At 48.4% G+C, this 23,102-nt stretch overlaps 2 protein-coding genes and 1 long non-coding RNA gene across 4 annotated transcripts in view; 2 read left to right on the top strand and 1 right to left on the bottom strand.

Moving 5' to 3' along the window:
* The first annotated feature begins 508 nt into the window (after positions 1-508).
* On the top strand, positions 509-6,026 carry CCDC163 (coiled-coil domain containing 163). Of its 2 annotated transcripts, none has more exons than XM_031969219.1 (10): positions 509-562; positions 783-822; positions 1,026-1,204; positions 1,295-1,376; positions 1,509-1,668; positions 1,900-1,967; positions 3,573-3,640; positions 3,926-4,041; positions 5,379-5,509; positions 5,799-6,026. In XM_031969219.1, exons 1-10 carry the CDS (start codon positions 524-526, stop codon positions 5,939-5,941), a joined length of 1,026 nt encoding a protein of 341 aa, XP_031825079.1. In that variant the 5' UTR covers positions 509-523; the 3' UTR covers positions 5,942-6,026. The 2 variants fall into 2 exon arrangements, with proteins under 2 accessions (XP_031825079.1, XP_031825080.1); XM_031969220.1 differs by having other exon boundaries at positions 3,941-4,041.
* A 3,294-nt stretch (positions 6,027-9,320) lies between these two features.
* Positions 9,321-13,120, bottom strand: LOC116423769. Its single transcript, XR_004234293.1, has 2 exons — positions 11,509-13,120; positions 9,321-9,953 (listed from the first exon to the last, which is right to left on the bottom strand). It is a non-coding gene; the product is annotated as an uncharacterized LOC116423769 (long non-coding RNA).
* A 62-nt stretch (positions 13,121-13,182) lies between these two features.
* TESK2 (testis associated actin remodelling kinase 2) overlaps positions 13,183-23,102 on the top strand; it is a 156,938-nt gene continuing 147,018 nt past the window's right edge. Inside the window, exon 1 of the mRNA XM_031969221.1 lies at positions 13,183-13,464. The gene's annotated coding sequence lies outside the window, so the exon portion shown is untranslated. The remainder of the gene's footprint in view (positions 13,465-23,102) is intronic.

Below are 23,102 nucleotides of genomic sequence, written 5' to 3' on the forward strand. Positions count from 1 at the left end.
CCCTGAGGTCCCGTGCTTCCGGCACGGCCACTGGGCTGCAGGGGCAGGCCTGGCCTGACCCTCGGGGAGCCCTGCGCAGCCCGCCCGCTGCTAGGGCCAGGCCAAGCGCCGCCGCCCCGCGCCGCCCCCCGGCTGGAGCCCTCGGGTCCCAGCTGCGGCCGGCCCCCCTCCGCCCTGGAGCCGCCGCGCCCGGTGCCCTCCCAGGTGTCCGAGGAGTCCAACTGGGCTGAAAAGCTCGACTCCCTGCTGCAGGCTTCGGACGGCAACGTGGCCCGCATCAAGGTGGGCGGGGAGCGCCGCGGACCCCAGGCTCGTAGACCTCGTCTATTTTGCCCTTCCCGGGGCCCCAAGCCCTAGGCTTAAGCTAGCGCCCCGCCCCGCCCCGCCTCTGGGGCGGGGCTCTGGGGAGACTCCTCCCCCAGGGCCCGCCTGGCCCCACCCCTCCATTAAGTTCTGACTTGGGCCCCGCCTCCTGGGGGGAAGCTCTCCGCTGGATCACGCCCCCAGGGTGGGCAGGAGCCTGATGGTGCCCACAGTCTTGGCCCAGCCCTCCCCCTCCCAGGTAGTGGGGGCCTGTTCCGTTGGCCTCGCTCCCGAGGTGCCCTTCGCCCTTTCTCGGGAGAAGGAGGGCTGCCTTAGGAAGCGGTTAGAGGGCTCCCAGGCCTTCCCCATTGCTGGTCTGCTGGTCCCGGGGCAGAGGAGGGGGGCGGCGGGCTTGCTCCCGCGGGCAGGATGGGCCGGGGCTGACGTTCCCCTTCTCGCTTTTCCCTTCGGCTCTGCAGCAGCGGCTCTGCCCCCTTGGGGTCTCTTCACCTGGTGATTGTAAGTGTGCCATCCGCCGCCCCTTCACCTGGCAGCCCATTCCCTCCCCCGGGCTCCTTTCCCGCCCTTCCCCCGCTGCCCGGTTCCTCCTCTGCCCCGGAGGGAACCCGCCCGCCCCTGGCTCCCAGAAGCCCTTCTTTGTCCCGGGGAAGGGCCTGGTCCTCCGGTGGTCCAGCCTCGGTTTCACCCCTTGCCTTCTGCAGCAAGCCTGGCTCCTTCAGGGTCCTGGGTGCCCCATTCTAATTCCCAAGGGGAACCACCTCGTCAGGTCTGGACCCTGGAGCCCACCCCAGAGGGGCAGGCCTGGGATGACGCCTGCTTCTCCTTGTCGCTGTGGGACGAAATTGCCACTCTTCGGAACCAGCTCCGGACCCAGGCTCAGGTGCGGTGGGGAAGCCTCTGCCGGGAGGGCCGGGGGCCCTCTGGCTGCTCTGGGATCCGGGGAGACACTTTTCTTCCTGACCCGGTCCAGGTGACGGTACTGATGAGTCAGGCTGTCCAGGGTCTGATGGAAGACAGGGAGCGTCAGCGATGCCAGATTGATGAGCTAGAAGGTAACTCCTGGTGCGCAGGGTCCCACGGGCAGCCCTCCCTGAAGTCTGGGAGGGGCCCCCTAGGCTTGTCCCCTCCCCACGGGAGAGGGAAACGGGCTGGGGCGCGGGGATGACCCCTCCCTTACTCTCCAGAGGAGCTGGGCCGGCTTCGAGGGGCCCCTGAAGGGCGAGCAAGGCTGGAACAACGAGTGGAAGACCTGAACTCAGAGCTACAGAGTCTCCGTCGACAGCTGCAGGCCCGTCCTGGGGAAGCTGGTGTGACAGCCCTCCTGCGCCAAGAGCTGCAGAATGAGTGAGGGTTTGCCCCTGGGACCTACCCCAGCTAGCCCAGACACTGCAAGCAGGCTGCTGGTGCCCCCCAGGAAGCCCCACCGAGCCTAGAGGGCGTTTCCTTCCTGAGTCCTTGTCCTCCTTTGAAGGGGGAGGAGTGGGGTTGGCGGGTGGTCTGCCCCTTCTTTCTTGAGCAGCGCGCTGCCCGCGGTTGCCTTGGTCCTGCCTCACTGACCGCCTCTGACCCTTCCAGTCGCCAGCTGCTGTGGGAGGAGTATGAGGTTGTTCGAGGGGAGCTGAAGCTTTTGCGGGACCAGCTAGGTGAGTGGGGGTCCCTCCCCCTTCTCCCCCATCCTTCCCCTCCCCGAGCTTCTCTGTGACCCGTTTGAAAGCCTGTTTTCCTCATAAGAGTGTGTGGGGCGGTTGGAGGCACCTCAGCTCCAATCCTGGCTCAGCCACTTAGTTGCCAGCGTGATCAGGGCAAACTGAGTGTCCTCATCTGCAAAATGGGGCCACTGGGTTAGATGAACTCCTTAGTCCATTCCGGAGAGACTGGGAGCAGATGCGTTTCTTTCTCATTCTTTTACCAAGCATTTACTAAGTGTGCGCCCCTGCCCGGGGCCTGCTCTGTGAGAGGGTCTAGGCTAGAGACACCGTGGAGTAAGATCAGAACCTGCCCTTCAACTACAGCCCAGGGGGGGCGAACAGGCGCCCATCAGTGTAGCAGGGAGGTGCCCATGAGGGAGGAGAATAGATGGAAGGAATTCTTTCAGGTGCAGAGGGGACAGGGAGGGCATTCCAGGCCTTGGGAACTAAGCAAAGGCCTGGAGGCCGGAGAGCACAATCTGGATTCATGGTAGGAAGTTCTGGTGGGCTGCTTACATGTGCAGAGGAAAGGGGCCCCATAAGATTAAGAGGGCTTCACTTAGGGGCTTTCGGCTTTCCCGGGGAGGCAATAGAGAATTCAGAAAGTACTGAAATAGTTGGCCATACTGAGGGCTGGTGAGAGAGGGTAAACCTCCTCACTTTTGTCTTGGGATCTTCTGGGGCTCAGTTCCACTCATTTAAAGTAAATGTTTCTCCTGAGTGAAAGACACACGCATTGAAGGGAGGGAGGAGAGAAAGGAGTGAGGAAGAGGGGAACAAGGAAGGGAGGAGGGAAGGAAAAGGAGAGAGGAAGGAAAGATGGAAAAAGGAGAAAAGGAAAGAGAGGAAGAGTGGAGGAAGGAAGAGAAAGAAAGGAGGAAAGAGAAAAGGAGAGGAAAGAAAAGAGAAGGAAAGGAAAAAAGGAAAGAGGAAGAGGGGAGGAGGGAAGGGAAGAAAAGAGGAGAGAAAGAAGGAGAAAGGAAAGAAGAAGAGAGGAGGAGGGAAGGGAGGAAAAGAGAAAGGAGAGAAAGGAAAAGGAGAAAGGAAAGAGGAGAAAAGGAGAGGAGGGGGGAAAAGAGAGGAAAGGAGAAAGGAAGGGAAAAGGAGAGAGGAAAGAAGGAAAGAGGAGAAAAGGAAGGAGAGGAGGGAAGAGAGAAAGGGGAAAGAGAAAGGAAAATTAGAGAAAGGAAAAAAAAGGAGGGGCAAAAAGGAGAAAAGGAAAAGGAGAGAGAAAGGAAGAGAGGAAGAGGAAGGATGAGAGAAGGAAGGAAAGGAGAAAGAAGAGAAGGGGAAAAGAGAAAGGAAAGGAGAAAAGAGGAGGGGAAGAGACAAAGAAGGGAGAAAAGGAGAAAAAGAAGGAGAAAGGAGAGAAAGGAAAGTGGACGAGAAGAAAAGGATAGAGGAAAGGAGGAGAGGAGGAGGGAAGGGAGAGGAAAGGGGAAAGAGGACAGAGGAAAGGGAGAGGATTGAAGAGGGAGGAGAAGGAAGGAAGCTGTTGCTCCTTTCCCATTACCCCCTCCCTGCCACTGGACCAGGTTCCTGACCCTCCCTCTCCCACAGGCCAACAGCAAGAGTTGCTACTGAGACAGATGGCTGAAGCCCGGCAGGCTCAGGGGCGCAGTTGGAAGGTAAGGGTCCTGAGCCCCAGCCCCTGAAGGGTCCTTAGCCCTGAAGGGCGGTCATCTTGAAAAGGCACCTTGAGATAGGGCCCTTGATTGCACTTAGGCCCAGCTCGGATGCTTTTCTACTCTGCTGATAGAGGGGTGGGTGCCCTGGAGAAATGGTCTGCTCCCCCCACCATCCCCTAAGTTCCCCCACCTACCCCCTGGAGCCCAGCTTGTTTAGAGCACTGAGGGGAAGGACGGGGAAGGGCCTGAGGGAAGGGCACGTTCTGGGCTCATTACCACTCGCAGCTTGTGCCTGGGCAGGTGCTGGAGCAGGTCCAGAGTGATCAGGAAAGCCACAGCCGCGTGGTGGACGCTGCCAGGGTGGAGGCCCGGGATGTTCGGCAGGAGATCAATCTTCTCAGGTCTGGAGCCAGGCTGGGGCTGGGGGGAAAGGGGCCCGCCCTCCGCCCAGGGGCCAGTGCTCCCGGGCAGGGGCTCGGGGAGGAAGGAGCCCCAGTTACCCGCCTGGCTTTGGGAGGTGACTGTACTTTTCCTTGTGTTGAGCACAGAGCCCGGGTTCCCTCTGCTCCTGCAGGGGCCCAGCCCTTACACACTACCTGGGAGGACAGGGGCGGCCCAGTGGGACAGAGCTGTGGGGGGCTCCGTGGCTGGAGGGCCTGGCTCTGAGCCCAGTCCTGCTGCTAGCCACAAATGGTGTCTCCCGAGCCCAGACCTGGGAGGAGGTGGCTGGCCCATCTCTGGGCCTTCCCCTCTGGGAGGGGAGCTTTCACCTGTAGAGGGAGGACCTGCCTGGGCTCCTGCAGCTGGACGGCCTTTGGGCCCGGATCTGAAGCCGTGTCTCCTGGTCCCCCATTCAGAGCGTAGTGAAGAGACCTGAGTTCAAATTTTATGTGTGACTGACCCTTAACCTCCATGTGCCTCAGGCTCCTCCTTTGTAAATTGAGAATAATAATTTAGCAATTAAGGGCAGCTCGGTGGTGCAGTGGGTAGAGCACTAGTCCTGAAGTCAGGAGGCTCTGAGTTCAAATCCAGCCTCAGACACTTAATACTTCCTGGCTGTGTGACCCTGGGCAAGTTACTTAACCCCAATTGCCTCAGCAAAAAAACGCTAACATAACAATAAAGCTGAGATATTTATAAAGCCCTTTACAAACCTTAATGTGCTAGGTCAGTGCTAGCAATTATTGTTATTAATGGTAATTATAAATATATTCTTTTCTCTGTCTTTCTCCCTCCCCTTTCCCTCCAGGAGCTTCATTGCCTGGTGGAGTGCTTCCCTAGGGGCAAGAAGGGCTGAGCTTGTTCCTTTGGGTGACCAGGGGCAGGCTGCTTCACTTTGGGAGCAGCTTATAAAACCCATAGTTAATTAACAGCGAGTGCCTCCCTGGGCCCCGCTGTGGGGGATGCAGTGCCCTTGAGTGGGCCCCTTCACATCTGTCAGATGAGCTAGAGGCAGCAAGGGCCCCCACCCTAGGATGCCCCGTGTGCTGGGGGCCAAAGCCAGCATCTCCTTTATACAAGGGACAAGGGCACCTACTCAGCTGGAATAATTATTTCCACATCTCCACTCCCATGTTTCTGAGACTCTGACTTCCCACTTTGGAGAAATTGAGTCAGGCCTGGGTCAGGCCCAGGGTTAGGGAAGGTGGGGACCCGCTCCGGTAAGGCTGTGATGGCAGCAGCCTGTGACCCCTCCCCCGGGAGTCTCTTGCTTGACTGAGGGCCGGGCCCCCCACAGGGCCATGGTGTGTTCTCTGCAGGCCCAGATTCGAGGAGAACCCCCACCCCGGCCAGACTCCGCCATCTCTAGCTCTGACCTGAGCCTCCTAGACAGTGACAGCAGCTGGGACATACCTTCTCGGGATCCTGGTGAGTGAGCTGGCCGGCTTGGAAGTGCGGGGTCCCCTCCCAGCCCTCCTCCCCCACCCAGCACACTTGTGTCTCCCTGCTGCTTGGACCTTGGAAGTGATCGTCTTCCAGCCAGGCTGGGCTCAGATCAGCTTTTGGTGGTCTCTGCTCTGAAGGACCCCAGCCACAAGTCCCTTTCCTCTACCCCCTCCCCCATCCCCGTAGCTGTCCCTGGGGACTCTATGGCTCAGAGTACAGGAGGTCCCTGAAGGTCCCTTCTCTGACTGCTGGCCTGGGCCTGCCCCCTCAGCCATGCCAGCAGAACCTCACAGCAACACCGAGTCCAGCACCGAGTCCGGCCCAGAGACCAGCGCTTCCCGGCCTCCTGTGAAGAGCCCCCAGACATCTGACCGGTTGAACAAAGCACCGAAGCTACTCCTTGGTGACCTCTGAATGGGCCAGCCAGCTCTCCATGCCCTGGCTTGCTGAAGGACAACGGAAATCCTCTGGGCATCGGGGAGGGAAAGCAGAGAAGAAGCAGCTCATCCCCAGGAGCCTTCCCTCCCCCCAGAAGATTTCTTTTGCTGGCCCCAAATCGCTGCACTCTGCTCCCTGGTTCCCCTCTTTCTCTTCTCATCTCCTCTAAGATTTCTTCCTTTTCCCTATACTTCAAATCTGAAATAAAAAAATGTTAACTATCTCCACGCCCACTGTAGTCAGAAGTGTGTAAGCAGAGCCCCCAAGCGGCAGGCACACCGAGAACCTGGGGGGAGTCAGTGGGCGGGGCTTCGTTTCTCCTCCATCCTGGGCAGGATGCAGTGGTAGGCCTTGGCCGGCTCCTCCTGCTGCCTTCCCCCCAGCTGTCCCCCTGGGCAGCCTCTGGAGTACCTGGTGAGCAGTAACCCACAGCCCTGCCATGAGCATTAAGAGAATCATTAAGAGACTTAAGAGGCTTAAGGGAGAGCCCAGATGCCTAGACTGGGCCCTACTCAATGGTCCCAAGGGCTATGGGAGCGGGGGCAGATGGGGTCAGCAGAGCCGGGCCAGCAAGCGTCGGGATGTGGTCCCTGGGTGATTTCTGTTCCCAGGGTAGCCTGGTCTGACTCTTAGAGGGCCTCAAACGCTTCCCCATACACCAGATTACCGGGAACAGATGAACAACTCGGACCAGGGATAGGAGGCGGCCCAAAGAAATCCTGAGTTTTTCCAGATGCTTCGGACGAAGGGGAAGGGCCCTAGGACGCTGACCAGGCTCCGGAGGCCCGTTTGACAACGTGTAGCACGTGGCTGGTCAGACCCACTGCTTCCTCACACGTCCTGATTCACAGCCCCCATGTTGCTGCTGACACAATTTTAGGCTTCGTTACTACGGCTTGGGAAGTCCTGGCTGGGGACCCTGGGCCAAAGGGATCTCCCTTCTCTGCTTTGGAAGACGGAGGCAGCTTTGGGGAGTGAATCCAAGCTGAAAAAATGTCACCAGCAATGGGCTTGGGATTCTAGCTTAAAATAGAGGATTTCTGGCTCCCTGAGGAATTAAACATTTGTGAATCTAATAAAAGGGCCTTAAATAGAGGCAAAGACGGGGTGCGATGGGGGTGGGGAGTGGAACTGCTGCCCGCTTAATTGCCACCAAGCTGAAACATCAGGAAGGAGCGACAGCCTAAAAAGCAGCACATGCGACCGCAGGTAATCCTGGGTGTCTACCCAAACCTCGGGGTCACTCAATGGCCAAGAACCACCCCCGAGGGGAACACTGACATGGGAGGAGCAGAGACCCTCACAGTCTGTCTCCTGATGGATGGGTGGGCTTTGTCTGAGAACAAGGGGATGGCCCACCTTAAGAAATACGAAAATGAGGAAACCTGGGAAAGAACTTATTTGCACAATAGAGCTTGGTTTCGGGTTCTGAACTTGGCCCGGCCACTTCCTGCTCAGGGAGCTGCTGCATGGGACACCGAGGCCCTGGAGGGGCAACGACTTGTCTTCGGGTAAGTAGTGGGGCCTTGTGTGACATTCAGGCTGGGCAGAGCCAGAGCCCCTGGCACTTGCCTGGGCTGGGAGAGCAGATGCCACCAGGGGTCGCTATGGCTTTGTCCTCGGACCTCGTCTGCGCGCTTTGGAGTGAGGGAGGCTGAACCCTGGGAGACAACGTTGCCCTGTGTGGTGCTCTTGCCAGGCACCCGACGTCACTCTTCAGGGTGGGAAAACCCAGGGGAAATGGAGAAAGCTGAGGGGCTAGCAGTGAGTGCCACCCCAACTGTGTTAAGAAAGGAAGCCCTTCAGAAAGTTCAATTGGGTCAAATCATGGAGAGGGAAGCAGGGAATAGTAAAGGCAGGAAGTCCTGCGTTCAAATCCCGTAATAGACACGGGCTCTGTGGGGCAATTCACTTCACATTTTTTTTTAAAGCTTTTTATTTTCAAAATACAATTTCAAAACAGTTTTCAACATTCATTCTTGCAAAACCTTGTGTTCCAATTTTTTTTTCCTCTTCACCGCCTCCCGTAATCGGCATGACTTCACACTTTGTGCTTTGGATTTTTCATCTATGATTCAGCCACCCCTTTCAGCTCTAAATCTGGAGCCTATCTGGGCAAGGTGCCTTGTTAAGTCAAGACTCTCAATGGGGTATTGACAAGATCCAATGTTTAGGACCCTAAGTTGGTTGGTCCTGCAGAGTCCTGGAGCTGCAGAGAAGGTCTTCCTGATTATCCCACCCAACCTTTCCTAGGGAGGAATCCCTCCCTCAGCAGCTGTCTGAGCATCTCTGCTAAGGAAGAGCTCATTACCTCACTCATCAGTCTATTCTACCTTAGGACATCTTTCCTTTATAGGATCCTTGAAATAAAGCTGCTCCTCTAGTCCCCAGTTCTTAAACTACAGTTCTCTACCCCATATGGAGACTCATAACTGAATGTGAGGGCTGTGAAATTATGATTTATTATCGGTAGATGTTTGATTTGTGTAACTATTTTATATACCTATATATCCAGGATCACATAAAAGTTTCTCAGGTGGAAAAAGGTCAAGAGTGGAAAAGATTTATGAAGCCCTGATTCTAATTCATCTGTTCTTTGACTATAAGAAGTGAGTCCAACTTGTAGTGTCATAAAGCAAAGCCAGGATTTGGTCCAGGATTTAAGAACAACAACAAAAAAAACCCCAAAAAGTATCCATGCCACAATTTTCAATTTAATCTGCATTATTAACACTTTCTCTATTGCCTTCCTAAGTTTAGATTATCAACAAAACCATAAATTCTTCTTTTGTAGCATTTGTGAAATCTGAGGTATAAATGGCTTTGGGAACCCAATTCAACTGACTCTAGATACTTCTGCTTTGAACCCAGGTCCTCTGACTCCAAATTTAACACTATTTCCACTGCAACACACTGTTTCATGAACTAGAATTGATTAGTCTCCTTGTAGTTTCAACCCAACTAGAAAGTGATTAACCCAAGGTCATCTAGTTAATAAATGGCAGAAGTGGACCTGGAACCCGGTATCTTAACTCCAATCCAGTGTTCCTTAATCTGTTTCCACATTGTCCCTCCTGCCTTTATGTAATGTGTCCACTGGGAAAAACTATCTGGATGATCCTGGGGAACCTCTAGACGCAAGCAGGACCAGCCTGACTTCTTCTGTGTCCTTCCCCCCTCCACCTGAAGCCTTTTCTCAAGTTTAACTATCTAGTTCCTTTATCTGATCTAGAGATGACACAGTACACTTTCTAGTCCTGTCTGTCTTCCCCTTCACTTCCCATCTCGCCCTTCCTGAGGTAAGACTTCATTAAACAGACTCTGGCAGATAAGGTCAGGGCAGAACACAGAACAGTAGGTCTTTTGCCTCTTTATTTATCGATATTCTACCTTTCTTAATGTATGTAATAGTATATATATATATATATACATGTTTATACACATGCAACACATGTATATGTATACACATATATACATACATACACAAATACATACATATAACTCAAGGCTCTCGTTGATGAAAACTTCAAGTCAAAAAATAGGTTCCTTCAAATGATTGTAGCAGTCCTCATCTTTACAATCACACCGTTGATCAAAAAGGGCAGTCAATGGCTCCTACTGTGTGTGTTGATTAAAAACAAGTGTTTGACTCTAGGAAAGAAAGGTATGGTCTTTTGTTGGGTCAAGAATCCTCATGCATTCAGTATTATGACCATTCAAGATTCTTTGAGAACCTCAGCTACAGAGAGAGCTGTCTTCAATGACTCCCAGTTACTGTCAAATAAAACACAAAATAGAGATAATTTCTTGCCTGTCTCCTTTGCACAAATGTGGCTACTTGGTATCATGCAGGATCTCCATATGGAAGAGGGAACTCCTTGGGAGACTAGTCACTTCTATGTAGTTCTTGGTTGGAAATGTTTCAGGCCACTTATTCTTGCTCTGAGTCTTTCCTTTATCTTCTAGGGGATATTCCATTATTGAGAGACTGTGGTACCATGAGATTATCAGGATGAGATAATATTGGTAAAAAAAAAAAAACAAAAAAACAAACATTTAGCACAGTGCCTGGCACAGAATAGAAGCTATATAAATACTTCTTCCCTTTCCCCTCCCTATGAGTCATAACCATAGAGTGATAGCAGCAGGATAGCAGTATTTAAAAGATGGTTTTGTGTTTCAGGGTTATTTATTAGGTAATAATAATAGCCACCATTTATATAGCACTTTAGAACTGACAAAGGATTTTCCAAATATTATAGAATTTAGTTCTCACGATAATTGTAGGAGGTAGGTCTTTTTATTTCTATTTTACTGATGAGGGAACTAAAGCAGACAGAAGTTAAGTGAAGGAGCACACATCAAGCAAGTTATCTGAGGGCACTGACCGAACCACTTGGATCCTGAATACAATCCAGCCTGGTTTCCTCCTCCTGTTCAATTTAGTCTAGATAGTAGATAGTCTTTATCCATTTACTTTATCCTGTGTGGATGGTAAGGTTGAACTCTTTTAAGAGATTGTGTATCTCATCTGGGAGTGTTGTTTGAGCTTGTTGTAGGCAGTACAAAGTCATCTGCAAATGGGAACATGAGGAGGACTCACCATCTCCAGGTCAGTGCTTTTTTAAGGATTGTGGTCCCTGGGCCAGACCAGCCTAGATAAGTCCCAGGAGGCTTAGCTGAACCAACCAGTTAGATCCCTCTGTATTATAGATAGGGAATCTCAGAGCTCAGGGAGGAAAGAGATTTCCTAGAATCACAAAGTCACTGACACACAAAGAGCTTGCTTTGTTTGATTTTTAGGAGGCCAGCCCTAAAGAATTCAGTGTTTAGGAAGAGACTTCTCAGGGAGGATTGGATTGTCATCTGCTATGTTACTTATGAATGGGCTACTTAGAGATGAAAGAACTCACAACTGGGATCAGATAGACTTGAACCCAAGTCTTTTGGGCTGGGAAGCTAAGAAAAAGGGTTTGAATGTAGATTTGATTTGTTTAATATAAAAAAAAAAGAAAAACAAAACCCTCCCAATCCAGGATCCTTCTCAGTGCAGGAGGCTGGGCTGGGTTAGATATGTAGTGTCTTTTCCAATAGCCCAAGAAGTATGTTGGGGGATGGAATCCTAAAGACTTTGCAGAGTGGACATGGGAAAGAGAACTCTGGAAGAGGGTTAGAGCATGAAGAGAGGTGTGGAAACTGGAGAGGGCCGCTCTAGTTATAGGGGAGTAGTGGGAGAGGATGCTCGAGTCCACATGCGGTAAATTCTCTTAGTCATGTTTGGAGTGTCTTAAAGTTTCCTCAGAGCCCTTTTCTCCTGAGCACACTTGTCAGGGATATGGTACTGGCATCTATACGTCTGTATTACTTTTTAAAAATCACAGCTTTTTATATACAAAACATCCGCATGGGTAATTTTTCAACATTGACCCTTACAAAAACTTCTATTTCAGCTTTTCCCCTCCTTCCCCCCACCCCTCCCCTAGATGGCAGGTAATCCCATTAGGTTAAGATCTTCATTAGTAATATAGACATAATGGGATTACCATTGGGAGTGGGACAACTCAGGGCTCATTCTCTCATTTTATGGAGACTCAGAAAGCAAGGGAAGTAGCCAGTAGAGACAGGATTCAATCACATCCACAAGCATCTCGGTTTTTGATGATGCGCTAAGGCTCTCACATGCCGTATCCTTTAGGCCCTGGGGGACCCTTAAAGTCTTCGGAGGGAGGCAGGAGAGTGACGGAGTCTCTGCTGTGTGAGAAATGGCTTTTCTTTTTCATTCAAGTCCCACATCACCCACTGGCAATATGATTTCCCCAGGGGCCCTTGCGTTCTTTGATGTCATGGAAAGAACCCTTCACTTGGCTGCCAATAAACTTGGGCGGCTACTACCTAGGAGTCCTGGGATCACACGCAAGCTCGGGCTCTTTTCTTCCTTGGCAGAACGATTGCGCCTTACTCCTGCTTCCTTCTTGCAATTCGGGGAGCATGAGCCCCCTGTCTCCGGTGGGAAAGACGCCCCCAGCAAGGCTTTGTTACCTGAGGCCACATTAGGGAGGAGTCGGGAAGAAGTGCGGGATGCTCAGCTTTAGTTCAGACCTGGGTAGAATCCGGGCTCTGCCGACAATGACTTGGGAGTAATCGGGCGCGAGTCCCTGCCATCTTTGGGTCTCCCCTTCTGAGGAGACAGGCCTGAGGAACCCCTAAGCATCCTTCTCCATCCCTTTCCTCGGCCACCTTCTCAGAAGTTTGCTGACCCATAGTTCTGGACGGGCCGGAGCCTGGGCCCCCTGCGCTTTCCTTGGTTCCAGATGAAGACGCCCCTCGGCCAGTTCGGGCCGCCGCCCAGTGGTGGAGAGCGCAGAGGAATGGAGCGCCTTGTGCAAGGACACGCGACGTCCGAGGCGGGATTGAACCGAGGGTTTCTCGGTTTCGGGCCCAAATCTGACCGACTTCCTTTGCGGTCCCGTGCTTCATGTGCTCAGAAACACGACTCTGAGCGGCGGGCGCGTAGTTTTGCCAGACTGCGCGGTGCCGGGGAAGCGGAAAGGGGAAGAGCCCCTGGGCGGGCTCTGCCCTGTGCCCAAAGGCCGCCCTCACGCTGGCGTAACTCCGAGCATCCCCCAAGGGCGGCCCGATTAGAGCCGAGGCTCCTCGAGATCCCGCCTGCTCCGCGCCGGGTTTGGCGTCGGGTAACCGCTTCTCGGCAGCCCATTCACTCTAACGTGCGGGAGCTCCTTAACGTGCCGCACGGCTGGGGGCGGGCCGGGGAACTTCGGGTCCCTCCAGTCTCTCCGGGCTCCCAGCTTTCACAGAATTTACTCCATAGCCGTAGGAAATCGTATTCCCCGCGCTGCTTCGCCAATTGGCCTGGTGAAACATCAATCAGTAGATTTCCTGAAGCTGATTGGTCTAGCTGTGTGTTTGTCCCCGCCCCCAGAAAGTTCGGCGGGACCAGGGATTCGGAGTTCCTCAGTCACTTTTTACCCCTACTCCTCTGTTTACGCCTCGACTTTTTTCTTATTGGTCCGGGAGTCTGTCGGAATCGGCATTTCCAGATGCTCATTGGCTCTGAGGCCTCCTCGTTCGGCCCTCCGAACCACGTGGACTCACGGACCAATACGGCGTCCGGGTTCCGAGAGGGCAATCGTGGGTTGGCTAGTCCGGGGGAGGGGAACGAGTGGGGGGGCGGCGCCGAGGCCCCGCCCCCGTCCTCTCAGCCCGGTGGCCGGCGGGGAGAGCGCCTCAGTCGTTCGCGGCTGCTGAGCCCCGAGGACGCGGCCCCAAGAGGGGCAGCGGCCTGGCTCCGGTCCCGGGGACAGGAATAGCGACGGGGACAGGGACATGGCTGCCGCCTCTCGGCACGCAGCGCCCCCAGTGCCCGTGCCAAGGACCCGGACTGCCGCCGCCGCCGCCACCGCCGCCGCGGCCGGGGGCTGAGGACTATGAGCCCTTCGCCCGAGCAGTCAGGCCTCGCTCCGGCCCCGCTGCAGTCTCAGGTGAGCGGCCCACGGTCTCCCGCCCCTCCTCTCCTCAAGCTCCTCCCTCAGGCCCCGCCCCCGAGACCTCCCAGCCTCAAGGCCTGCGGGGGAGGGGGGGGGTCTTCTGGCCCGGGCCCCGCCTCCTCCCTTACCCCCTCCCCCGCTCCGCCCCCGGGTTCTTCACCCAGGTGGAGGAGGGGGGTCTCTGCCACTCCCCTAGGGCCCGTCCCCTCTCCCGCAAGCCCGCCCCCGCGGGCGCGCGCGCGCGTGTGTGTGTGTGTGTGTGCGAGGCCACGCCCCCTCCATCACGCCCCGCTCTCGGGCTCTTCTAGAGGGGGGATCTTCCGACCCTCTCCTACAAGTTCCTTCCCTCCCCTTGGTGGTCCTCCTTCCGGCAGTGCCTCATCCCAGAGCCCTCTCCTTGCACCCCTGAATTCTGAAGAGGGGCTCCCCTAACCTGCCGAAAACGGCCCTTCCTCCCAGGCTGCTTCCTTTCGTCTCAGCCTTCCCTGGCCGCTCCCCCTCCCCCCCATTTCTCACTCTCCACGTGAGTCCCCCACGCTGGGATCCCAGTGTCTCACCTCCCAGGCCTTCCCACTCCCTTCCCCCGAGTTTCCCCTCCCTTCTGACCCTCCGTATTGCAGCGCAGGGTCTCCCCCTCCCCCAGTTCTTACCTTTTCTCTGCTCTTTTTTCATTTTAATGTCTCCCCTCCCCCGTAACCTCACCGATGCAGCAATTTCCTTTACCCCTGCATCTCCTCAGTTCTCAGGAACTTCCCCCCCCCCCCCATTGCCACGTATCTTCTCCCTTCTCCCCGACTCCTTCATTTCATTCCAGGGTATTCCCTTTCTAGCCCCAGGAGTCCCACTTCCCCTGAGGCATCTTTGGGGAGGTCCCTTGGCTTTCCTTACGCCCTGGGAGAAGGGAAGGGATTCCACGTCTGTTCTCTGGGTTACCCATCTCTTTGTTGTCTTTTAGATCTCTTTTGTGTTTCCCCCTTCTCAGGATGCTGCCCATTAGGAAGCCAAGGAGTTTCCCCCCAACCCTCCAGTCCTCTAGAATTTCCTGCCCCAGACATTCTCATCCCTCCATTTCCGTGATTCTGAGATCCCGGGCCTTTTCTCTGGAGATTTTGCCTTCTGGACTGCATCTCCTTCCTATTTTAGCTTGGGGAATTCCTCTCTCCCTCCCTTAGGCCTGCTTTCCACGGAGATTCCCTTTTTAAACCATAACCCCTTGGGGGGGGGGGTGTCTTGTGTCATTGAACTCTTGCAGCTCCTGTATGTAAGAGACTGCTCCTGGGGCATGTGGAGATACAGAGTAGGCCAGGCTCTTGATCTGAAAGAGGTGATGGGGGCAGGGGAGATGAAATGCACACAGATAATCTAGTATAGAGGATGTGGGGGCAAGGGCAGGAGCTGGCAGGGCCTCTGTAAAGGGCACTTGGAGGGGCAGAAATCTCTGCTGAAGGAAAGGAGGTAGCCCCTGCACTGGGCCTAGTGAGGGGGACAGTGGCCTTGAGGGAGGAAGCAAAGGGGAGAGAGAGAAGGAAGCCTTTATTTGAGGTTGGCTGCGGTTGATTGCAGAAGAGACTGGGACAGACACCTTCTGAGGACTGCTGGTTCCCAAAGCAGTGCGGGCTGCAGTCACAGTGGGCTTGTTCTTTCCTCTGACTCCCACAGTCCTTGCTGGGAAGCCGGAGTTGGCGGAGGAGCCTGGGCATCTCCGGTGCTGTCTTTTTCTCGCTTTTCTGCTTGCCAGAATACCCCCCCTCTATTGGAGGAAGGGGATGGAAGATCCCTATTAAGATAATTGGGTTCAGTGCTGTGTAGAAAGTAAAGTCTTGCCCCTAAATGTATTTGCATTGTCTTAGAACTAGTTTCACACAAATACAGAAGAATCTTCTCTGCTTTCCTGTGGGAAAGTGTTTGCGTTACATGCCATTTGGTGAATGTTACATTGGATTATAATCCAAAATAAGGGCTTTCATGGGGAACTCTGGCATTTAGATAGTGCTTGGTACAAGGAGGAGCTTATTAGGTGTTTGTGAAATTCAAGGTGGCTGTGGCAGTGATATCATTTTCCTCTTCCAGACTGGAGAGTGTGACAGATTTGGTGCTGGCAGTTTGGTGTTATCTACCTTATGGTCCTCCCTGTGTGTGTCTTCCCAGGCAGTATGGTTTCTGCCGGGTGTTCTCAGGCTACTGTAGTTCAGCAGTTGGGGAAACCTCCCTTGCAAGAATGGTTCTGAGAGGCCATGATGTGGAATAGAGAGGGCACTAGACTAGTACTTAGACGTGTATGCCTTGTTTCCTATTGTGTGTGGGTGCCACTGGGCAGTTCCCTTAATCTCTGAACTGCAATTGCCTTGTGTGTAATATGAGACTCAGTGACCTGTGCCCTGTGTGCCATACGGTGCTCTGGAATGAATTGCGTGACCATAAAAGTATGTGGAAAGCCATAAAGTGTTATGTAAAATGTTATTAGGGTGGCTAGGTTGCTCAGTGGATAGAGCCCAGTCCTGAAGTCAGAAAGACTCAAGTTCAAAGCAGGCCTCAGATACTTTTTAGTTGTGGGATCCTGGGCAAGTAAGTCACTTACCCCTGTTTGCCTCAGTTTCCTCATCTGTAAAATGAGCTAGATAAGGAATTGGCAAACCCCTCACAGATCTTTGCCAAACAAATCCCAAATGGGGTCATGGAGAGTCAGATACGGTAAAACAACTGAACAACAGCCCTTCTTTCCTTCCTAGAATGAGTTCTAGCCATCTTTCTCTTCCAAAACTAACAAAACTACTAATTCTAGAATGGCCTAGAACTTTCTGTGATAGGACAAATCAAAAAAAAAATTTTTAAAGAAAGACATGCATTTCATTCTGTGTCCTTCTATTTTAAAATGCTTGGTAACTGAGTGTATAGGTTTATAAAGTAGTTGATAACATGGCCACCAGTGAGTTCTTGACCTCGACTTCATGGCTAATTTTTGCTCTGGATATAGAATCTTTCAAAGGCAGGAATTTTAAGAATCTTGAAATAGTTTTGAACTTGAAGTTCATACTGTTGTTCTCTTGTATGTCTAACAGAAGAACGTGCTTTAGTCTTCCTTACTTATCCTTCATCTCTAGCAACCTCTTTAACCTTTGATTGTAAAAGTGACACTTTTTTTTTTCTTTTTAAAAAAGGAGAGATATCTTGCACACATGGATGTAAAGTATATGGGTACAGTACATGTTGAATATAATTTTGCCCAGTTTTGTGTGACCTAATAGGAAGTTTAAGCTTTGGCAGAGTTTCTGAAGAGAAAATTTATGAATCTCTATGGCTTTAATCTGATTTCCTAGGCACATAGAGAAAATAAAAAATCCATTGACCTTCAAGCTGCCTAAGGGGAAAAAAAACAAACCAGTGGCAGAGTGAAATTGCTTTGTTAATCTTTTGGTGAACTGGAAAAATGACAAATCAGCAGAATGAGCACTTAGGAATAAATCTCTTCCTCATTTCATATTCTAGTAAACATTTCTTAGATTCCTCACTGTCAGCATTATATACCATTATATGTTTGTCCAGGAATGTACAGCATGTTACAGTGTATGCTGAATCATTTTAACACCTCAAGACAGATATCAATTTGAGGAATTTCATGAGTCAAAGCCATGCAAACTCCATTAAAAAAAATTCTGGCCTTATTTATTTAATTTGTTACATTTGAATGTTGAATTGACTTCACTGTTTTCAGCTCCCATCTTATTCCCAGGTTATCTGTTCCCTTGCTGCAGATTTCTCCCTGTCACTTGTTTCTCACTTCTTTCTCAATGGCCTGGGCTTTGGGCATTTTGTTGCTTGATGACAAATATGGTTAAATAGATTTTAATGAAGTGACTACTTAATTGAATCATTCCATTTCCCTTTGAAAGGGAAATGTTATAGCGTAGAAGCATCATTCTTTATCTTAGTGGAATTCCTTTTTCTTTTCCTGTGTAGCCAGAGACCCAGTGGTAAAGTATTACATCAAAGTAATTTTGAGATTTTTGTGCCTTGAACAAAAACAACACAATAAAATAGCATTAACATAGCACTTTAATTTGCAAAGTGCTTTCCAAATATATTATTTTTATCCTCACAATGACTCTGGAAAGCAGGTGCTCTTGTTATCTTCATCATACACATTAGGAAACAGGCAGACAGTTTATCTGTCAAATCAAAAATGATTTGACCTTGGTTATACACCTAGCAAATGTCTGGACATGGATTTGAATTCAGATTTTCCTGACATCCAGTCAAGAGTTCTATCCCTTGCTCCACCTTAATTGCCTCATTTTATATGCTAATTTGAAATTTAAAATAACTTTTAGTATGGTATAACTAGGTAGTTCAACTTCTCTAGTACTGATTTCATATTATCTGATCTCTAAGTATAGAAGTCACTTAGCCCTGTTTGCATCAGCTTCCTCATCTGTAAAATGAGCTAGATAAGGAAATGGCAAACCACTTTCTTTATTCCTTTCTTCTTTTAATTATTACCTATTTATCATGTATATACTTGATTTGTATATATATTTGTTTTCCTGATATCTCTTTTTTTAGATTGTAAGCTCTTTGAGGGCAGAGACTATCTTTTATAAACCCTTTGTAAATCCAGCACCTAGGGTGGTGTCTAGCAGTAATTTAATGTATTGGTTGGTTGATTCTTCTTTATTCTTAAATTTTAATTGTATCTTGCTACTGATTTTTTAATATGATCACTAAGATAAATTCTTTCTTATTTATTCTTAGCCAAATCCCTGATTGATTGAGAGTTTTCCCCAATTTTCTCTTCCACTCCCTCTTTTTTTTTTTTTTAAAGATCTAGACCAGAATTTCTTAAACTTTTCCCATGTTATATCCCTTTTTTTGCCTGAGAAATTGTGACCCCAAATATATAGGCATATAACATTTGGGTATACACATCATTTACTGATAATCATAAAAAAATTTATTTTAAAACAATTCTTTGCTATATATAATTTTACCATTTATGAAAAATGAATGCAAATTTGCATATTAATGAGATGAATATGCTTGTTTATTTTTACATAAAGAATCTTGGCAGAATATTTGATACCTTTTTGCAACTTTTACATTTATATGGGGTTTTAACCCGAAGTTTAGGAAACTTTGGCCTAGACCTGCATGTGATTTAATCAAACTAGAGAATGTTAGTTATTTATTCATGGTCATATAGCTATTATGTGTCAGAAGCATATAACCTACATCAAATTGCTTGTCATCTTGGTGAGGGAAAAGGGGAGGAAGGAAGAGAATTTGGAATTCAAATGTAAAAATAAATGTTAAAAATTGTCTTTACGTGTAATTGAAAAAATATTATTTTAATATTATTTATCAGAAGCTTTTTTTTTCCTATTTCCTAGAGGATATTCCTATCCTAGGAAAAAATTCCATTTTTTTCCTAAATCCAAAGGCAGCTCTCTATTTACATTAGCAGACTAGCTTCCTAGTTATTCTATACTTAAATTAATTAGCAAACATAGTTTTTTCAGGAAGAAGCTTACAGTCTCTGTAGGGAAACAAAGTTTGTTGACTAATTAAAGTTTATGGGTAAAGAATGGGGGTAGACTGCAGCTTATTCTTGCTTTTTCATTCTGTGCCACTCTTGTCCATGTTCTTCCATCAGTCCTTTACTGTGAGCTGTCCAAAGCTCTTGAGATTTCTCACATGCAGGGAAGAAGAATGCTTTACTTTGGGTCATTTTGGACACTTAATCTGGAGGAGCTGAGGCGCCTCTTCTCACAATTATGGCTTTAAATGCATAAAGTAAAATACATGGGATTTCAAGGAATCAAGTATATTGGAATACAGTAATCAAAATATTAAAAACCCCAGTTCACAGACCCCTGGTTACGAACACCTGCTCTAGGGTTTGTTTTTTTTTTTTTAAATCATTTCACTCTTTTTATGACTAGTATGCTTCCTTTTTCAGTTCCACATTTTTTGAATATTCTCTTTTCTGTGAAGAAAGGCAGGAATCTAGAGAGAGCTGGCCTCAGACATTGGCTGTGATCTTGAGCAAGACTTCTGATTCCTCTATGCCCCTGAGACCTTGAAGACCATAAATTTCAGAGCAGGTGATGATGTGCCTTGGTAGAGGGTATTTCCTCATTTAAGAAACTCCCTTGTGAAATCTCAATGCAAACAAAAAGAAAAAATATATATATACATATTTTATATTACTTGAGTTCAGCAATTGTGGATGATGTGCTTACAGTCTATGTAAATCAACCACATATCTGCCTATTGGTTTTTGGGTCACTCACAATTTTTATTGTTGAGTAGAAATTGTTTCATAAAGCATAATTGTATTATCATCACTGGTGTTAAAAAAAAATGGGTCTTTGTATCAGGAGCAGCTTGGGATATTGACTTTCAATGTACTTTCTCAAATTTGATTTAGACCATTCTTCTGTCTAATTCTGGGCCCAACTCATTGTCTGCTCGCCCAGGATAGGAGAGGATGATCGACTAACAGTGCAATAGAGCTTTTTTATCCATCTGGTTTTTTCTTTGTGGATTTTTCTGGAAATTCTTAGTGTTCAGGGATCTCATTAGGAGGTTCTGTAGAATTCTTAGTTTTTATGCAATCAGCACAATGTCATTGACAGACAAACTTTTTGGGAATCCTTTTGTCTTAGATGTGCTTAGGACATCATCCAGAACGTTAGTCCACACCTTTGGTGATTATGGCTTTTTGTCTGAAACTTCATCTAGCATTGACAATTTTTTTTGGGGGGGGGGTGATTTAACAAAATTATCTCAGGTTCATCTGTTAAGGAATCATAGGATCATGACACTAGGATTGGGATAGACCTCAGGAGCTGTCTAAATTAGTCTCTTTATTTGATAGATAAGAAAACTGAGGCCCAGGGAAGTTCAGAGGTAGATTTGAATCCAGGGTCTCTGACTTTAGTGCCGAGGCTTTTCCTGCTAAATTGTATTGCCTTGTATTCTTTGTGTAAGCTTAAATTTGCAAGATACCTTGTGGACAGGGAGCCTTGAATGCTGGGTTTTGTTTTCCTGAGTCAAATATTTTTGGTACACACAACAGCCAATGCATTAAGATCTTGTGTTCAGTTGTCTGACTGTGATGATATGGCCTGCTGGGGAAACTTTGTCATGGTTTTCATCAGTGACATCTTTGACAAAAATGTAGAGCTTTTTCATAAAGATCTTGAGAGTGAAGGGAGAGTACATATATAGGTTGGTAATTATTGATGTCCCGTTAATTGATATTTTGGGCGAGACTTGACCTAAGTTTTTGAAACTCTGGATTCTTCCTCTCTTTCATACTTCTATAAGAGCAGTCCCTCATTTCTTTCAGAATGGTGCTGCCTCCAGCATGATTTCTTGTTCAGTTACTCTCCTCAATTTTACCTCAAGTAGTTGCTTCTGCGTTGTTTTGACCTTGTTATGGCAGTGGCTTTATGTTTATACAAGTTTTATTTTTTGTGAAATGATAATCATCTGAATTTCTATCTTTAATATCTCCCAATAAGACAGAGGCTGTCTTATTTTTGTCTTTGTAGCCCTTTTACCTAATCCTGTATTTGGCACCTAGCAGTTGCTTAGTAAATGCTTGAATTGAATTGATGAATTTCTCATCTCTTCCTTTCTGCCATTTACAAATCACTGAGTACCACTTTGTTTCCAGTTTTGCCCCCACAAAAATATTGCTATAAATAATTTGTCATGTATAGATGGGACCTTTCCCCATGTATTTGCTTCTTTTTAGTATATAGTAATGGGATCTCTGGGGTAAAGAACATGGATCATTTAATCACTTTCCTGGAATAATTCCAAATTATTTTCTAGAATCCTTGGACTAATTTGTAGTCCAAAATGTAATATTACTTTGATCTCTATTTTCCAACATTTTTTTTTAACCATTCTTTCTTTCCCATTTTCACACTGATATCATTTAATAACAATATGTGCATTGACACAAATTTCCAGCCAAAATTGATTATTGCTGCTTTTCTGACTTAGCAGTATGTTTCTTGACTCTCACCCTCTCTCTTCTTCCCCAACTCCTCCACCTCATGTTTGGAAGACAGAATCCCCAACTTGCTTTCAGGCTAATCTCACATTAGATTTATCTCCTATTAGAAGGTTTTGTTGATCTCCTGGTTGTTAGTGCTTCTTCCTTCATACTGTCAAGTTATATCCTTAAGCATAGCATATGTTTTATCTTTCATTGGAACGCATGCTCCTTGAGGGCAGCTGGGGGATGTGGTTTTTTGCCTTGGTGGACACCATAGGTCTTCAACAAAGGCTTTTTTTGTCAGCCTGGTAGTCTGATCACTTGTCTACCATGTCAGCTTTCATGACTCCCTTGGACATTCTCCAGATCAAACATCCTCATTCCAAGGCAAGGCAACAAATATTTAGTAAGCATCTGCTCTGTGCTGGTGATTGTGCCAAGAAAAAAATCCCTGCTCTTGAGGAGTATATATTCTAATGGAGAAAGTAACACATAAAAGGAAATGAGGAAGTTCGAGAAGGAAGATTCCCTCCCAGGTCTTTGGTGACAAAGTCCAGAGACTAAGGCATGGCTGATCTGGGCCTTTCATTAGAATGGGATAACTGAGGACATGTCAGTTTCCAAATGGGGAGCTCAGTCAATTCAAGAGATTTGTCTTTACTTAGGGTACTTGGGCTATGGGAAAACTACAAAGTTCTGGAGAGATTGGGTAAGGACTATTTGTTGAGTATTGCAAAAGAGATGGTTGTTCACATGGTTTGGAATAACTGGGCTCTAAGCTCCCCTCCAGCTCTGGGATTCTAGAATTCTGGGAAGATAAGGGAGAAAATTCTTTCACCAACCTGTTCACATTTATTGAATTGGGAAATTTCATAATTGGAAAGAATCTCAGAGGCTTTCCAACTGATATATCCTTTGAAGGAAGGAATTAGGGACATTTAATCTGAAGAAGAGAAAGTGAGGGGAAGCTATAAGTATTATCTTCAAACATGTGAAGGACAGTCACATAAAAAAAGTAAGCACACTTTATTTGGTGGCTTCAGAGGGTAGAAGCAGAATCTGCTTGGGAGCAGAATTACTCAGGAAGTTCTGCCACAATCCATAAGGAAGTATGGAGCTATCCTTTTGTGAAACAGGTTGCTTTGTAGAGAGTTTCCTGTTATATTTAATATTTGGAAAAGGGATGGATGACCACTGTCAGGAAGGCTAAATCCAACAGTCTTTTCTCCATCCTCAAATTTCTTGTCCTTTTCTGTAGTTTTTGCCTCTGTTGGTCTCCCCCTCATTCTGTATATGCCTTCCTCCCTGGGTTTTTATGATGATCATCTATTATGATAGTGGTTCTCTTCCTAACTGATCTTTCCCAGTCTCCTTTGAATAATCATTATCCACATGCTACTCCTGATATGTGGATATATCCCAGAGCCCTGTCCTAGACTTTTTTTTTTTTTTTTTTTTAAATAGAATCACATATGTTTAAGCTAGAAGGGACCTTAGCGGTCATCTTGTTCAGTTCATGCAAAAAAAAAAAAAAAAAAAAAATCTTCGTTAGAGCATACCTGACAGGTGACAATCAAGTCTTTATTTACCTCTTGATATGAAGTGTTTCACTATAACACAGCTC

This window comes from Sarcophilus harrisii, chromosome 4, assembly GCF_902635505.1.
Source record: "Sarcophilus harrisii chromosome 4, mSarHar1.11, whole genome shotgun sequence".
Lineage (NCBI taxonomy): Eukaryota > Metazoa > Chordata > Mammalia > Dasyuromorphia > Dasyuridae > Sarcophilus > Sarcophilus harrisii.